General features: G+C 42.4%; 1 protein-coding gene across 5 annotated transcripts in view; it reads left to right on the plus strand.

Annotated features, from left to right (window-relative positions):
- Positions 1-18,977, plus strand: part of nek6 (NIMA-related kinase 6) — a 71,123-nt gene extending 52,146 nt beyond the window's left edge. For 4 of the 5 annotated variants that reach the window (XM_029125067.2, XM_029125068.2, XM_029125069.2 and 1 more), the window contains exons 4-10: positions 759-821; positions 7,232-7,342; positions 9,024-9,132; positions 10,324-10,431; positions 11,756-11,850; positions 15,669-15,782; positions 17,288-17,398. In XM_029125067.2, coding sequence (XP_028980900.1) covers positions 759-821; positions 7,232-7,342; positions 9,024-9,132; positions 10,324-10,431; positions 11,756-11,850; positions 15,669-15,782; positions 17,288-17,398 — 711 coding nt within the window. Of the gene's footprint in view, positions 1-758; positions 822-7,231; positions 7,343-9,023; positions 9,133-10,323; positions 10,432-11,755; positions 11,851-15,668; positions 15,783-17,287 lie in introns of all 5 variants that reach the window. The other variant, XM_029125065.2, reaches the window with a different exon arrangement.
- The last annotated feature ends 146 nt before the right edge of the window (positions 18,978-19,123 follow it).

Below are 19,123 nucleotides of genomic sequence, written 5' to 3' on the forward strand. Positions count from 1 at the left end.
GTGCAGTGGGCCCTGGGTTCCTCCTGGTACAGGAAAATGCCCAGCCTCATGTGGCCAGAGTGTGTAGACAGTTCCTGGATGACGAAGGCATTGATGCCAATGACTGGCCCTCACGTTCCCCAGACCTGAATCCAATTGAGAACCTCTGGGACATTATGTATCGGTGCATCCGACACCGCCCACTGATGTCCTGATCCAGGTCTGGGAGGAGATCCCCCGGGACACCGTCTCATCAGGAGCATGCCCAGACATTTTCCGGTGTGCATACAGGCACGTGGGGGCCATACACACTACTGAGTCACGTAATGGGTTGCCATGATGAAATTCATGCGAGTTAGAACAGCCTGTGATTTCAATTGTTTACTTAGAATTTCGGTGTGAGCTTGATTCCAGCCCTCAATCACTTGGTCATTTTAGTTTCCATTGACTGTTATGTGATTTTGGTCTTTAATATATTTTGTTCATCGAGACCTCATGGGTGATTTAAGTTTTCCCTTAATTTTTTTGAGCAGTGTGTTAGAGCTGCCTGAGGATTTTTCGGGATACCTCTGACAATACAGTCAGACAATGGTACTAACCTCTGAAAATACAGTCAGACAATGGTACTAACCTCTGAAAATACAGTCAGACAATGGTACTAACCTCTGACAATACAGTCGGACAATGGTACTAATTTCTGACAACACAGTCGGACAATGCTACTAACTTCTGAAAATACAGTCGGACAGTGCTACTAACTTTTCTGTCATCCTTTTCAGATATTTGAGATGATGGATGCCAAAGCTCGCCAGGACTGTGTCAAAGAGATTGATCTGCTCAAGGTACAGCTTTTGAGGTGCCTTTTCAGAGGGACTGTCTCAATATACTTTTGTTGACTCCTCGTCCCCTCATCTCCTTCTCCTAAATCCAGTGGATGTGAAGGTCTGAGGTCTCTTCCCTCTAAACTTCTCAGGCAAAGAGCTTTTTCAGAAATTAAAGTTCATATTGTTAGAAACATAAGAAATATTGTAAAAGTATGATTAGCAGTGGTAGTGTTAGTAGAAATAAGAAATAAGAGATGTGTTTTGCCCGCTCACTGTGGTAGACGTTTTCTTATTCCATAGTACAATAATGTCATATTATTTATTTTAAGTATAATCCAGTCATTTAGAAAAACAGACTCCATAGCCATTATGTGTTTTCGGCTCTGCTCACTTGTACAGGATGTGCTTACAACAGATAGCTATAGTTTTGATTAAACCTTTCAAGGGCTGTAAACATCTTGTTATCTTTCTAAGCCAAAGTTCGTAGAGAAGCTGGTGAGACATGTAGACTAACCAAGCATAGGAGGAGGACAGTGGGCTGTACTGAATGTCTATAAGCCCGAGCTCAACCTGCAACTGAGAGCTTTTTGAACTGACTCTGCTGAGAGTGTTGTTAACTACTCATGCTGTCTTTACAAATGGTACATACAGCTGCACCTTTTTCTTACTTTTCCAAGTGAAGAACAGAAGGGTTCAAATTAAGAGAGCACTGCAAATTGCAGGCTTCTGTTCCTCACTTCAACTTTTTGGGAAAGGAAAGAAATAGGTGCAGTGGTCTCTTAATTTTTCCGGAGCTGTATATTATCAATTCTCCAAGGGTATGCAAACTTTTGAGCATGACTGTATTAAAAGTATTGGATATTACAGTTTGGGGGGGGGGGTTAAATTTTAGTTTTAGAAGTTATATCTTTGAAAATCCCTTAAGGACTTATCAAGGAAAGAAGGAAATGCGGTTCAGATTCTTCTACTGCCTTTTTATGGTTTCATGAAAATCTGATTTAACTTAGGCTTTGATGGCTTTGATCTCATAAGGTGTAGGTGAGGAAGAGATGGAGAGAGCTGAGGGGAGAGTGATGGTGCTTGAATCTTTCACCAGTGCCCTTTTTATGGTTTTAGTTTGGTGTGGCCCTTTTTTACGTGATCTGGGCAGTTTTTGTTTTCTGCCGCTTTTGAGTTGTTGTGACTGCGAGTGGGCCCAGGCTGTGTTTGATGTATGTGCTTCCATTTAATAATGTGCGCATTGCCATAAAAACACACACTCATTGCCACACACAGAAACACACACACACACAACAAGGGAGAATATCATTATCAGTGTATTTCTCCATCCATCTGTGTGTGTTATTCTTTGTCATTGCATTGGATCAAAGAAAGCCTCTGTTCTGACATTCCAAGTGTGTTTTCTGTCATCTCACACAGGCTGTGAGGCTCTGTTTAGAGTCGGCGGTGTGTGTGTGTGTCTGTGTGTGTTTATGTCATCTCAAGGTGTGGGGGGAGGGATTGCCACAGACAAAGTGATGAGACGATGAGAAAGAAGAAAAAATAGAGGGAGAAGAAAAAGGAGAAGGAGGGAGGCTGGAGAGAGGAGGCGCCAACACACATACACACACACACACACACAACATCAGGTCCTTGATCCCGCCTGCCTGTCACTGGCCTGTCACTTTAACGACCCGTCAAATCACGCGCACCCATCTGCTGTTTGTCTCCCGCCTCCCAGAATGATTGGCGGGTGTGCAGGCAGTTGGGGTTTCACGGCTGCATGATTTGAAGTGTGCTTTTTTGTGTGTGCGTGTGTGTGTGTGCGTGTGTGTGTGTGTGTGCGTGTTATGAGCGGATGATGACACGGTCGTCATCAGCATCATCAGCGGGGACTCTGTGACATTTGTTCCCGTGCTGCGTTCCGCCAGGCGGCCGGCCGTTAAACCCGGAGTTTATGACAGCGACTTGAAGTGTGTGTCTGTGGGCAGAGACCCCTGTCAGAAAGACTGGCTCAGATTACCATACAAAAACACTGACTCTGTTTGTGTGTGTGTGTGTGTGTGTGTGTGTGTGTGCCTATACATGTGTACCTAACTGCCTGTGTATAAGTGTGTTTGTGTGTTTTTTTGAGTGTGTGTGTGTGTGTGTGTGTGTGTGTGTGTGGGTTTGTTGTGATGCGCTCCTTTATCACAGCAGCCACTACACGCGCATACACACTCACCACATATACTGTACAACACACAAAGACACTGACATACATTCCACACACACACACACACACACACACAACACCCACAAACACACACCCACGCACACACAGCATGTCATGCAATATGATCTATCTGGACACCTATGTTCCATACAGTGTATTTCAAGAGGCTGTAACCCTAAGAGTCCCTAAGGGGGTTAGGCGGTGGGGGGGGGCGGTGGGGGGGGGGGGTAGCCCACTGGGTAGCCCACTGGGTAGCCCACTGGGTAGCCCACTGGGTAGCCCACTGGGTAGCCCACTGGGTAGCCCACTGGGAACAGGGAATTGGGCCAGCTAACAAACGGTTCTTGGATTTAATCACCAAGGCCACACTGAGCCTGGTGCTTAAACGTACGTGCACACCTAGATGAGTGCTGTACACTGATTCTGTGGGTTTTCTTATCCCACGTATACCTTTCAGGGGATTTCTGAGTAAATTGGGTCTGATTCTGACGAATGATCGGCTGATTCTGACTAATGTACGGCTGATTCTGACTAATGTACGGCTGATTCTGAGTAGCTGAGGTGTATTCCGACAGCCCGCGAAGCCTGGCAATATTTGTATGATTTCGTAATCTACACCTCATTTATCCAACTGCCGCCAGCACCAATGATGCTATGTAGGTAACCCAATACTGTAAACGCTTATTCATCTGTGTCGCTGTATAAGCACCATACAGAAAGGAGTATGAGGCCATAAGAAAGGAGTTTTATCTCATGCGCCTTTAGTTAAGGTGTAGGGCTGCAACTAACAACAATTTTAATTATTGATTAATCTGTTGGTTACTAATTTGATTAATCAGATACATCAATTCCAGAATTAATTAATCAATTCCAGAATTAAATGCAAGTGTTTTATTTACATTTACGTTTTCAGAGTGTTTCTTATCCTTTTACAATGCCTTTATTAAAACAACTGTAGGCAGTAGTTATGAAACAAATAAATCGTGCAAATCCTATCATTATATAATTTTCATGGATTTTGGTAAAGCATGAAGTATCATGAAGCTGGTAGAGAGACTTTTTAGACGGAAACTGAAAATGTTAATGGAAATCGTAATGCATTTAAATGCCTCAACGTTACTGTTGTGGAGAAATATAGAACTAATGGGTTAATTCTGTAACATTATGTATGGTAGCTAGGCGGAGCTGCTTGACTATACACAAACTCCATGTTGCACATGCTTAAAGGTGCAGTATGCAAGTTTTACGCCACCTATCGGCAGTGAGTTGAATTTCGGTTCTATAACTCCATTAGGATCTGACACTATCATTACTAACTACGAGCCTACTGACTGGTCTGAAACAGTGGCACTTCCAACCGTCGATGCTGAAGCAATGAACACAGACTTTCATTTGATGAGCCCTTTCCTTATCTACTTGACTCTGTAAAATAAACAGATAAACCAATCAAAACGCTGTCTGGGCTACCTACAAGCGTTAGAATCTTTGCCGTACTTCAGAGACTCGTTGATGGCTATCTAGGGAAAATAAAACCATAATTGTGCTAGTTAGCACTAGCTGGAACAATTATATGCAGATTTTGAACACTTTGCACAAGGTTAAATCTAACTAAAAGACAATGTAATTGCTTCTTCTGAGCAATAGTCGATTATTCATTAGGTTTGGTGAAAAAAAACACAATGTGTGTTTGTCTTACTTTATGTTTTGCAGAGAACACCAGGTTGTAACACTATTTTCCAGCAGGAAATGGAATCAAGGAGTCTCCCTCGGACACATAACTAAGCTAGCTAACGTTATATTATCGTTTTTCTCCCAAAGACTTGTGAGAAACCTTTCTATAATGCAATATATTTTCTTTTCTGGAGCGCTCAGTGTATGTGAACCAAAACAAATCTTGTCATTGGCCTTCACACACCTTCAAGGAAGTACATGCCTTGCAGACGTCCAGACCTTCCACATTTTACTTGCAGCCATGGTAGTGGGGATATTTCCACTCCTGACTCTAACATTAACTGATGATATGTAAGGGTTATTTTCAGATATTTTAAATGGTTTGTTGGTTAACTCAGCCATGCATTCAATATGAACTATTTCTCAATTCAAAATGTAACTCTATGAATACAAATTAAAATGAATGATGAATTTGAATAATATTAACAAGCCGTGCTGAGCACTATTCATCTTCTGTCATCATGGCTGCCATGCGTTTTTTCTTTTAATGCTTAAGCATTACAGTCATGCTTCCACGCAGTGAGGGTTTTCAAATTTAGCCTCAAACTGTTTTCGTTTCGACTTCTAAAAAGTGAAGTGGTCCCATATTTTGGAAGTTCTTAGTCATGACTTCCCCTCGTTGAATCTTTCAGAAGGTATTCTTTTCTGCGTCTTGTCTTGACCCTTTTAATCCATAGTCATATTAATTTCCAGCAACTTTAATTATCAATGTTATTGTTGTTTTTAGTTATTAGTTGTTGCAACCCTACTAAGGTGGGTTCGTGTATTAGTGCATCTCCTGGACGAGAAAATAGACTGTCACAGGTCTTACCCTAAATCCATCTATTTAATGCCAAATTGCAATTTGTTTTGTCCTTGACCAATCTCAGGACAGACACCACAAGGAAAGTTGGGTTTGGTCAAGCAATTTTGGCTTAGTCAAGTGAGTTGGGTTGAGACCACTGAGTTGGGTTAAAAGCAGTAAGTTGGGTTGAGTCCACTGAGTTGGGTTGAGTCCACTGAGTTGGGTTGAGTCCACTGAGTTGGGTTGAGTCCACTGAGTTGGGTTGAGTTCGCTGAGTTGGGTTGCGTCCACTCAGAGGGGTTGAGTCCACTGAGTTGGGTTACTGCCAGTGAACCGGGTAAAGCCAATGTTCCGCTCTGTTGGGTTATTGTGTCTCACAATTCTATCCAATTCAAAATCTATAAATAACTAAATCCAATTTGAGGAAATGAAAATACTATCCTGACTCACTATCCTGAGTCACCATTTAAGAAAAAAGTCATAAGATGGATAACGGTCAGTTTCATAAACCACAATGAACATTTGAAAAGTTAACTCCTTTTCCTGGCACTGTTTTTCTGCAGGCAATATTATACCTGTTTGTGTTACTAACACAAACAGGTAGGATATTGGAGGATCTGATTGAAGCCTCCATGTTTATGTATAGGAAGTCAACCATCAGATCGGGCTATTATGCAGACGTAATACTCTTCTTGTCATTAAAGGGGAACTGCTTGTTAATCAGAAATATGTATTCTATTGTTTCTAGGGGGGTCCTTTCCAATGAGGCGTGAAATACTAATCTTAACCTCCTAAAACCTGAGCTTTGATAATGTGTGCATTTGTTTCTCTTAGCTATGTGGGATTAGCAGGACCTGACAAGTATAATATCTAAGCATTGTCTTTGAACAGGAAGTACTTTTCGGCAAAACATATGTCCTCGTATGATGACATTGGGTTTATTTCACTGAAACATAGTGTCCTCATATGTGGACACAGAGTTTCAGGGGGTTAAAAATGTATATTCTGTTTTATATAAAGTGTAAATGTAAATTATTTGAGAATGAGGTTTGTCTGTGTTAATGTACAGGGTTGGGTTTCATGGCATGAAAAGCTTCTGTGATTGCTTTGGCTTGCTGTCCATCCAGTGGCACTGACCTTGTCAGGCCTGCCCAGTGAACACGTTTCTACTTGAAAGATTCTGCAGCAAACCCCTTATTTAGATCTGAATTCGCGCAGCTAAGGCAAAATCTCCAAATTTTTCAGTCAACATTACTGTTTTAGTATTTTTCTGTTACCTTACAAGTGATGCTGACTTATAATGTGCATCTTGGGGGAAATCCTGTTTCTCGTAATGAGCAACAGAAAAGCACGTCGAAATGATTTGATCAGTTGTTCTTCAGGATTGTGCGGCTGTTGTGGTGTTTTGCGGCTGTACATGTTAGCATGGTTGATACATTCGACTGAGCAACAATATTGCATTAATGAAAGCAGCCCAATATTTAGATATTTTTTTAGACTGATCAGTCTTTCGACTAATAACATTTAGTGTAAACTAGCAGAGCAAGGATCAGAATTGGTCTGCCTGTGTGAACATGTCTATATCCAACACTCGAGACATTATAAATAAACAGTTTGGATGTATTTAGAATAGATTTATAATAATAAGGAAATGCTCCACCACCTTCTCAGACTGAAGACTGAACTGACAGGCTTCTTTTTTCTCGTGGCGCCTTACAGCAATTGAACCACCCCAATGTGATCAAGTACCTGGACTCATTCATCGAGGAAAATGAGCTCAACATCGTCCTGGAGCTGGCGGATGCAGGCGATCTCTCTCAGATGATAAAGGTGAGGGGTTAAAGGTCAGATGCTGGGCAGACTGAAGCCGCTGGTCCCTGACTGGTTACTGGTGGCTGGTTTTGGGTGTTGAAAGGCAGAGTGAAGTCAAAACCTCAGGGGCTTTAAATGAAAACACTGCATTGTCTGCTGGGACTGACAGGACCAGGACCGAGAGACAACCAGACAGACAGACACACAGAGAGAGAGAGAGAGAGAGAGAGAGAGAGTGATTGTGTGGCAGTATGTTTGTGAAATGTGTGTGAGCGCTAGATCAGGCGAGAGAGGTAAGTCCCCAGGCTGCTTTGCATCCCTGTACCTCCACCGGCCTGATGCTGTCATGCCCCATTGCACGCACGCACTCACGCACACACACCAAACCTGCAGAAAGTAATATACACATCCTTGAAAACACAGTGTTCTTCTCTATACAGCCAGTCCTCATCGCTCCTCCTTCCTTGCTTTTTGATCACCCTTGCATATAATCTGTTCTCTTCTCCCTTTCTTCTCATTCCTTTCTCTGTCATCCCTCCCTCCTCATTTGTTTTTGTCTCCCTCTTCTTATCTCTGTCTGCTCATGCAGCTCTCCTCTTGTCTTTCTTTTCCTCCTCTGCTTTTTCCTTTCATTGCTCCAGATCTCGTTCTATTCCTTGTCTCATTTCTCTCGTCTTTGTGTTGATCTCTCTTTTTTGTCATTGTTAATTGGCCGAGCCTTCTCTCCCTCCATCTCTACCCCTTCGTTCTCCTCTTCCTCTACTAGATTATCTGCTCTTCTTTCTCTCTTCTCCTGACATTTGATGGTTCACTGTGTTACCCTTGAAGATACACGGTCTCTCCATCTCAGGACTTGTAAAGTAGCCTACTTGGAACTATATAAAATAAGTATTTTGGGCTGCCTTTCTCTTTATGCATAGTTTCCAAAAAAGTTCCTCTCCGAAACTGTTCACTTCTCTGTCTTCAGATTGACTTTTTCGTTGTTTTTCATTTTTCAAGGCATCATTATAATGATGTAGAAAGAGATTCCTAATTCCAAGCTCTCTACTCGACCGATATGCAGATCACAGTGGAAAACATCTCTCGCCAGCGGCAAGCTTTCTAGTTGTCATTAAAAACTCGCTTTACCCCCCCCCAACAAAAAACAAAGAAGTTTGTGGGTGGAAAATAGTGGAAAAGAAAATACAAACATTTGTTGTTTTGGGGCATTAAACAAAGTTTGGGCAGTTTAATTAGCCAGATTAGTGTTAATTAGGTGCTGGGCTCTGTGCGCAGGCGGTGTCAAATCTCGTTAGGCTGCTTTTCCCAAATGTCTTCTCATTACCCACTCAAACAGAGGCATGGACGGGGTTAAATGGTAATGCACAGATGAATAATTCTTTAGATGTTTCGCACTGTTTTGGGGTGCTGTCTGACATTGAATCAGGGTTTTTGAGGTGTGTGTGTGTGTGTGTGTGTGTGTGTGTGTGTAGGGTCTGTGTGTTTGTGTGTGTGTGTGTAGGGTGTGTGTTTGTGTGTGTGTGTAGGGTGTGTCTGCATGAGAGCAAGGGGGAGATGGGATGTATAGGGTGAATCCAGGCTTCCCTTAGAGCTCTGTTGCTGTCAGTTTTTTGCAACTTCCCCATCCTCTCTTTCTCCCTCTCCCTCTTTCTCCCTCTGTCTTTTCTCCTCTCCCTCTTTCTGTCTCTCTCACTCACAGTACTTTAAGAAGAAGAGGCGGCTCATCCCGGAGAGGACAATCTGGAAATACTTCGTCCAGCTGTGTAGCGCCCTTGAGCACATGCACTCCCGTAGAGTCATGCACCGCGGTAACCAGCCACAACCGCTCCTTCACTGACTTCTCTTCATCGCTCCTTCACTGACTTCTCTTCATCACTCACTTCCTGTCTTCCCCCCCCCAGCTTTTATTTCTTTAGTTCCCACTTTACATTTCCCCCTCTTTGACTCAGTCCACTTACAACACTGACTTCATCTCACAACTGTTCTTTTCCCTTTTCTCACCTCTCCCTTGTCTCTCGCTCCTTATTCTCTCATCCTGTCTCTCTCTCTCGCTCCTTATTCACTCATCCTGTCTCTCTCGCTCCTTACTTACTCATCCTCTCTCTCTCTCGCTCCTTATTTACACATCCTGTCTCTCTCTCTCTCGCTCCTTATTCACTCATCCTGTCTCTCTCTCTCGCTCCTTATTTACTCATCCTGTCTCTCTCTCTCGCTCCTTATTTACTCATCCTGTCTCTCTCTCTCGCTCCTTATTCACTCATCCCGTCTCTCTCGTCTCTCTCTCTCTATTTCACTCATCCTGTCTCTCGTCTCTCTCTCCTTATTCACTCATCCTGTCTCTCTCTCTCCTTATTCACTCATCCCATCTCTCTCTCTCTCCTTATTCACTCATTCTGTTTCTCTCTTTCCTTATTCACTCATTCTGTTTCTTTCTCATTTTTCACTCATCCTGTCTCTCTCTCCTTACTCACTCATCCTGTCTGTCTCTCTCCATTTTCACTCATCCTGTCTCTCATTACTCACTCATCCTGTCTCTCTCTCTCTTTCCTTATTCACTCATTCTGTTTCTCTCTTTCCTTATTTACTCATCCTGTTTCTCTCTCCTTTTTCACTCATCCTGTCTCTCTCTTTTCCTTATTTACACATCCTGTCTCTCTCTCCTTACTCACTCATCCTGTCTGTCTCTCTCAATATTCACTCATCCTGTCTCTCATTACTCACTCATCCTGTCTCTCTCTCTTTATTCACTCACCCTGTCTTTCTTTTTATTCACTAACCCGGTCTCTCCTTATCCACTCATCCTGTCACTCTCGTTATTTTACCATCCCCTGTCTTTATTCACTCATCCTGTCTCTTTCTTTTTAATTCCCTGATCCTGTCTCTCTTTCTCCACAATCACCCTTATTTTGGCTTTAAAGGGAAAATGTTCCTTTATTCTAGTGTCAGTTGGACTTGGTCTTGTTAAACGGAATAAGTGGTTCTGTCTCCCTTGGCGACAGACATCAAGCCAGCCAACGTGTTCATCACTGCTACAGGAGAGGTGAAGCTGGGAGATCTGGGACTGGGTCGCTTCTTCAGCTCCAAGACCACTGCTGCCCACTCTCTAGGTTGGTGGCTGTCAAACCTTCAAGCTCACAGTGAATTCATGTTAAAATCGCCTCTGTTCAAATGTGTAATTAGTGCATCACTGTGGCCCAGAGTTGATAATATACACTGTTGATTTGAGATATTACAGTGGCTTATGTTTCATCCTCAATAGCCATTATTGACCCAGTTTGAGGAGCACTGCTCTAGGACGCCATAGGAAACTGTCGGGACCACAAACGATTACGTTCCTAGAGGAACACACACCTAGACACACAACACACACATATACACTCACACACAAAAGACAACACAATTACTCATACGTAAACACAGACACACAGGACAACACACACAGGACAACACACATACTCACACACACACAGAAACACAGGACAACACAAACACACACACACACACACAGGACAACACACATACTCACACACACACACACACACACACACACATAGGACAACACACATACTCACACACACACACACACACACACACACACACACACACAGGACAACACACACACAAACACAAGACAACACACATACTCACATACACAAAATCAAGCTTATAATGTTATAAAAAAACATACAAGTGTACATTTCTGAGACATGCAAAAACATTCAGGCCTGCATGTACTCACACACACACACACACACACACACACACAGGACAACATACATACATACACTCACACACACACACACACACACACACACCTCTAACAATTACTCAGGGTGTAGCCTCAGAGAGCAGCGCCTTTTTAACAAGCCCTCGCCGTCTCCTTGGCAACCGCTCATAGTGCCATAGCTTCATTAAGGTCGCTGACCTATGCATGCGTATGCATATGCAAATATATTCAGCGTCTGCGTCTGCTGTCCCCCCTTAAGGTGGAGATGGATAGATGAGCTGGGTTTTAGGGGGGTGGGGGCTGGAAATGGAATGATTCCGGAGCCAATTAGCGTATGACGCCTTATGGCTTTGTGGATCAACTGTCACCCAAACCAAAGCAAGAATCAGTGTGTTGTCGCTAGTGAGCTGTTTTACATATTGGTATTGGTTTCTCTTTATATTATTTGCAGCTGTTCTGGGGAATCTATTCAATAACAACAAATGCATAACAATGCTGGGGGATGAGTATTCCTCTTCATGCTGTACGGTATTGTCCCTATAGTCACATCAGTGTGAATTCTGTGGTAATAATGAATAAATAATAATGTACGCAGCTGTAGTTATCAGAACAGCAACACTTCCTTTCCTAAGGTATAATTTTCGGATTCAAGATTTAATGTTAAAATAAAGCCGTGGACTGACACCACACCCTTTTTGTCTCAGTGGGGACACCGTACTACATGTCTCCAGAGAGGATCCACGAAGGCGGCTACAACTTCAAGTCAGACATCTGGTCTCTGGGATGTCTTCTCTATGAGGTAAGTTCACTTCTTCTGGTCACTCTATCCAGTGATGTCTAACTTCTGTCCCGGGGAGTTACTGGGCTTCTGGGTAATTAATTCAGCATAATCATCAGCCAGGATTATGGGTAGTTGAACAGGTGGGCAAGTGCTATTGATGGGCTAGCACACCATCCTACACACTCAGAAGCTCTCCAAAAAACATTGAATCGTCTGAAGTTTAGAGAAAAAAAAATGATTTGGCAAAGTAGGGCTAATACAGAGACAAAACATAAACAAAGCCAAACCACTGTTGGCTGGGAGACAAATAGACAGAGACCCGCCTTGCCTGTGTAATTGTAGGATAAACTCTGATTTGTAATTCCCAGAACAATTACATAGAAATTAGACTACACTAGAGTTAAAAGATATTTTGGTGTTTTGCATATTTTTACAGGCGGCAACACATTCCTGTGAGGTTTAGAATATGTGGCGCCCTGGCTGTGGTTAGAGATCTAGGGGTCACATGACAGCCACATCGTATCACACCTCAGTGAGGTATAGAAAAGCAGGTGGGAGGTAGAGTAGGAATGAAAGAGATTTTTAATCAAATACCCTCTGGAGGAAATGTGCCCCTTACTCCTCACTTCAAATGTTAACATTTAAAAGAAGTTTCCCATCCCACTAATTATTTGACTGTATGAATGTGTGTGCACAAACATAACAGAAACAGCTCATTCATGCAGCTCAAAAAATCCATTATTCTGGATGCTGACTCATGCTGGTACAATATTAAACTGTCAGTGACTATGCTCCTTCTGTCAGTCGTGAACTTGGCGTTCTCTGTTGATAATCACTAGACCTCACTGTTCTTGAGGAACTGTGTTCTCTGTTGATAATAGAGCTCAGTGTCCTAGAGCTCAGTGTTCCCAAAGAACTGTGTTCTCTGTAAATAATGACTAGAGCTCAGTGTTCCCAAAGAACTGTGTTCTCTGTAAATAATGACTAGAGCTCAGTGTTCCCAAAGAACTGTGTTCTCTGTAAATAATGACTAGAGCTCAGTGTTCCCAAAGAACTGTGTTCTCTGTAAATAATGACTAGAGCTCGGTGTTCCCAAAGAACTGTGTTCTCTGTAAATAATGACTAGAGCTCGGTGTTCCTGAGGAACTGTGTTCTCTGTTAATAATGACTAGAGCTTGGTGTTCCTGAGGAACTGTGTTCTCTGTTAATAATGACTAGAGCTCGGTGTTCCTGAGGAACTGTGTTCTCTGTTAATAATGACTAGAGCTCGGTGTTCCTGAGGAACTGTGTTCTCTGTTAATAATGACTAGAGCTCGGTGTTCCTGAGGAACTGTGTTCTCTGTTAATAATGACTAGAACTCGGTGTTCCTGAGGAACTGTGTTCTCTGTAAATAATGACTAGAGCTCAGTGTTCCTGAGGAACTGTGTTCTCTGTTAATAATGACTAGAGCTCGGTGTTCCTGAGGAACTGTGTTGTCTGTTAATAATGACTAGAGCTCGGTGTTCCTGAGGAACTGTGTTCTCTGCTCTTTGCGAAGCTGAATGGCCCTTCATTGTCCCTCAGTCTTCATTGCTGCATCAGCATGGAATGTCCTTCCTCTCTGTCAGGCTCTTGCATAGAAAATGTTGTTCAGTTTTCCTCTCCTTGTCTCGCTCTATTTTCCCATGTCTCTTCCTTTGTTTAATTCTGGATACAGGGCTTCACTGAGTCTGTGTGGAAGAGAGTTCAGTCTGAGAAAACCCTGCCGGACACTCTTTCTCTCCAATACACACCCGTGCATGCACGCAAATACACTTAGACAAATGCAGTGAAGGGGGAGATGTCACTGGACACACTACAAAGTTCTTCTTTTCTGGTGTCTGTGAACTTGCTTTGAGAGTAATCCTTTGTGTTTTGCTGCTGATGACAGTGCCTTTGGAGTGGGTTCAGTTGAATCTAATTAACGTATAGAAATACAGCCTATATTTTGGTCACATATTGTACACTGTACATAGTTTGTATATACAAATTACTATAGAAATCTAGAATGTTAACATAAGGACTTTTTTTTTCTGCACTACAATGTTTTCAGAATTTGCACTGAAGCAGTGGTAGATAGTTTGTGCACCTGGTATTCTTGTTCCTCTCTTGTTCCTTCCTTCCCCTGCCTTCCCTGTACCTGGCACTCGCTGATCATGCTAATGAGCCCGGGCCACAGCTTAGGGTCACAGGTGACAACAATTATCAAATTTCACCCTATTAAAAATAGAACAATCTCTACTGGTCTGGTCCACTCAGTCCCTCTCACCAGTACCAGGCAAGGGATGTGAAAGGTTTACACAAAATAAGTCAATGGATGATTAAATATATTTCCCATTGCAATTTAAAAGTATGTATTTCTTCTTTCATTATTTATGAGCTGTTAAGCTCACGTGGTTAGATGTTGAACTGGCTTCTGCAACTCTAGGTTGTAATAATGACGGCTCAAGGTTAGCTTGAGGTTAATAAAGGCATAGATCTGGGGAAGGTTATAAAAAATTGCTAAAGCTTTGAATATGCTAAAGCACTGTGGTCTGTAAATGTGAAATATAACTAGTTTGGGACTGCCAAGACTCTTCTTAAACTGGTCGTCTGGCCCAAACTAAGTAAGACATGCCTTGATTAGGGTGGTGACCAAGCACCCAATGGCCATTCTAAAAGAGCTTCTCTGTCCTTCTGGCAGGTTCTCCCGTTTTTGCAATCATCTATGCTGGACTACATCAAGCCTTTATGGTAGATAGATAGAAGCAATTTCTGCGTAAAAGGCACATGACATTCCACCTCAAGGGCTTTGAGAACACAAGGATAGATTCTCTGGTCTGATGAGACCAAAAAACTATTCGGACTGAATGCCAAGCAGAACGTCTAGGGAAGACAAGATAATGGTAATCACCAGGCTAATACCATCCCTACGATGAAGCATGGTGGTGGGAGCATTATGCTATGTGGATGCTTCTCAGAGACAGTTCCTCCCCTGATCTGACAGAGCTTCATGGGATCTATAAGGAAGAATGAAAGAAACTGGCCAAATCTAGGTGTGCACAGCTGCCCAAATCTAATAGAGGCAAACCCAAGAAGACTCAAAGCTGAGAACACTGCCAAATGGGCTTCTAGAAAGTACTGAATAATGGGTCTAAACACTTTTGTACGTAAGATATTTCAGTTTTTTATTTTAATAAATTAGCACAAATTTATAAAAACATGTTTTTGTGTTATCATTATGAGGTACTGTGTGTAGATTGAGAACAAAAATTTATTTAGTAAATTATTAATTTAGTCTGTAACAAAACAAAATCTGATTACTTTCCAAAGGCATTATGTATTATCTCAAATGCCTGAGCGATGACTAACCTATAAATACTTTTGCGAGGGAAGTTGCACCTCATGCGAAAAGCACAATATTGTTTCATGTTATCTTTTTCTTAATTCTTTCAAGAACCTTTCATACATACATACACTGGATAAACATTGGTGGGATTTTAGTATAATGGCAATTTCTTTATTTAGATATTCACAGCAGATTTTGTTTTTTAGCCATCCTTTTGACTAAATAAATGTCTAGAAGTACATGTTAAGATCTCATTCTGTATTTGTCTATTCTCAACATTCACCCTCACATACTCTCACAGAGAACATAGTTTCCTGTGAACTAATTCTACAACAGTCACTGTTGACAAACTGTAGCGTAACCTACGGTATCTGTGAGCATTGCCCTGTTGTTGCGCTGATGAATGTGATCTCAGCACGTACAAATGGTCCGGAAAGCTCCCGAAAAAGTGGGGTCCACTCTGATAGTCAATGATCTTTCCCTTTACAGATGGCTGCATTGCAGAGTCCATTCTATGGGGACAAGATGAATCTGCTGTCTCTGTGCCAGAAGATTGAGCAGTGCGACTACCCTCCACTACCACCTGACCATTACTCTGAGAAGGTAAGAGTCCAGAACAGGGCCGGCCAGAGCCTTTCCGGTGCCCTAGGTGAGGTTTGTTTGGGGGGCAGCCCAGCTGGATGAAAATACTGTCCCTCTCGACGTTGGAGAGAAAATCTTTTTAGTCAATTTCCTACAACTAAACACGTTTTGCTATGGGGAAATAATCACATTTTTTAAAGCATGTTCTCAGCAATTCAACATATTTTGCAGTGGAGACGAATGTCTTGATACAATTTGCTGACCTGAAATTATTTGATTTCGAATGTTGATTTTAAATCATAGACTGGAGAGCTGCCGAATGCATCTTGCATATTTTAAACTTGCTCTTCTAAACACTCTTATTCAGTTAAAGGTCTTAAATTCATGTTCTTCTGTTGTCTTTTGTTTTACTGCTGATTTCTAGGCCAGGATTAATTTGAAATAAAGATGAAAATCTCCTTGTGATCTCTGGTTAAATAAAGGATGAATCAGAAGTTGCACTTCAGATAGCCAAGAAAGCCAAAGGCCTCAGTCGGAGCCCCTCTGAGCAACCATTGGCATTTTGAGAGCACTGTCGGAGACTGACTTAGATCCAACCACCATGACAGAAAAGGACCAAGGCAGATGAGCAGCGAGGTTCACAGCACTTTAAATGGGGCTATACGAAGCCTTGTACTAACTCATTTTACCATAGTACCCTTCCACACATAGCATTGTCTGCCTTTTACTACCATGACTAACCATCTCTGTTGCTTTTCCTCTCTGGTACAGCCCATCTGACTGTCTCTGTCCTTGTCTGTTAGAAAGTCTGTCGCTTCTCTTGCTGTTTCATCCAATCCTTTCTTTCCTTGTCTTGTTCTTTTAGAGTGCTGTCTCCCTCTACCAGTCTTTCATTCAGTTCTTTTTCTCCTCCATCTTCCAGTTGCACCTGTCTCCCATTCACCTTGTCTCTCCATCTCTCTCTAACCTCGCTCTCGCTCCCCTAGTCTTGTTTTTTCGCTGAGTGAAGTGACAGCTCCATGTAAGCTGCTATGGCGATTTAAAGGTCAGGCTCATGTCGCCACTCAAATCAGAGTTCAGGGGAATTGAGGAGCAGGACATTTTGTCACCAATGTGTTTTTCTTTTCTCCATCGCCTCTGATTGGCATTAGAGAGTTACAATTTTTTCCAGAAACTGACAGAACACAGATCAGTGATCAGTGCTTTAGGCACTTCCTGCGTCTGAAAAAAGAATTCGTTGTTCACCAATTCACTGAAGCTTCTGCACATGGTTTTAAAATGCCAACATGTCTTGTGATGAAATGTCAAAAGTCAGAGGTCAGAACTCAAGCGTTCAGTCTTTGTGTAGTTTGGTTGCAGTTTAACCATCTGCGACCCACATTTCCTTGGTTGAAATGTTTTGATCTCGTTAAGAGACAGCAGAATCATCACCCTCATTAAAAGACCTTTCACATGTACCATGTGTTAGAATCTTAACGGGCTAAAGGGTTTTGGGCGATAATGGCAAAGTTTTGTGTAATCCACAGTTGCGAGACCTGGTCAGCATGTGTATCAACCCCGACCCGGACCAGCGCCCCGACATCGTGTTTGTCCTGCAGATCGCCAAACAGATGCATCTGTGGACCTCCAGCACTTGAGCCCCCCCCCCCCCCCAACCCCCCCCACTCCCAGAACCACTCACTAACCGCCTCAGTCCTCCAAACGGACCCCCATCCCGATGACTGAAACTCGGATCCACTGCGGGCCTGCCTGGCTTGGTGTCACTGGGACCTGTTTGGCTAGCGTCTCAGAAATCAAGAAACTGAAAAGAGAGCGGAGCAACTTTGGCATGCCTGGACTGAGCTGTTTTGTCTCTTTTTTTCTCCTTACCTTCAAAAGAGGCCCCAAGCGCTTGCTCTGTCCCCGGTGGCCTGGGAAGACACCTTGACGGCGGTCATTTGGACATTGTCTGTTTAGACTGTGTTGCAGTGATTCTGGCAAAGGAAGGCGACAGCGTTTTGCCTGGCCTCACAGAGGGGTTCTCGCATCAGATGGCTTTTTTTTTTTTTTTTTTCACCGGGTAGGGGTTGCATTCCAAACCGATCCCCTGTCCGGTTCAGGTAAACCGTGCGGACTCACTATGCATTTTCCTGTAAAACCAATGACTTAGAAACCTCTTCCCGTGCCTTTTTAGTACACTTAACCTTGTGTTTAGAAATCGCTTTTTTTTTTTATGCTTTAAATACCTCAGATGTGTACTTTGCATATCATTGTGTAATGTCATTTGTGATCCTAAGGTGGGATTTTGTTCAGCAGACCGTTTTGAAATGTACCATCTACATGCAAAGCATATTGGTGTCAACATTAGGTTCTCCCGGGTCACGCACTCTGAGATATTACGAGTTGACGCTATACCGCGGTGGTGTGGGTTTGAGGTAGACATCTGGACTTGATGCGATGTCTCCCTTTTTTAAGGACCTCAAATGGCATAACATGCCACAATTTTCCATTGCTAATTAGCCATATATACAATATAGAACGTTGCCAGGGCTTATGGCCATGGCTTTGTAACATTTTTGATCAGATATTTTCCATTATGGTTTATTTGTTATTCGCAGAAAACTGCCAGGGGGATGTTTCTTATTGTTAATTTTTATGCAGTTGCTTGACGCAATGCCATACTGTAATTGCGTTTATAGATCATAAAAGAAAATGCACAGTTGACTGTCTTCATTCAGAGAAGGGTTTGATTTTATACATGTAAAGAGATTTATTTACTGTGAAATGATTTACATCATGTAGTAACAGCCAGACCATTGCAGTAGGGCTTAAAACATTTAGAAAATATTATGAAGCGAATTTGAGCTGGTACTACGTAGTACCACTGCAGAAAGCCTGTATGAAGAGCATAATAGTTATAGTGTCAAGTTATGTTTTTGTCTTGCCAGCAGAACGCATAAATACACAGCTAGATAAGCGATTAGGTGAACGTTTACTAGTTTTAGGAGACTGCAAGAAATCTCCATACTAATATTTCAGCAACTCTACCATAGGTGCTTTAAAAATATTTAGAGCTTTTAACTACTGTATCCATTGTAATGATTTTACATTCAGAATTGTGTGTAGGCTATTTTGTAATTGTACTTTCCTGGGATTTGACAGGAACTTTGGTGGAAACATTTTCCTTTTGCATTTTGTAGTAGAAACGTTTTACCAAATTAAAGTGGAAAATATTGAGGTTTCGTACTGTTACATATGATCCACATTTGGATCCATTCCTCCCTGAAGTGTACCTAAGACAGTATGTACAATATAAGCTGTCAAAATGTGCATTGGGCTATGGACTGGAAGCTGTCAGACAGACATTCTCCATCACAATCCTG

The sequence above is a fragment of the Esox lucius genome, chromosome 14, assembly GCF_011004845.1.
Source record: "Esox lucius isolate fEsoLuc1 chromosome 14, fEsoLuc1.pri, whole genome shotgun sequence".
NCBI classification, from domain to species: domain Eukaryota; kingdom Metazoa; phylum Chordata; class Actinopteri; order Esociformes; family Esocidae; genus Esox; species Esox lucius.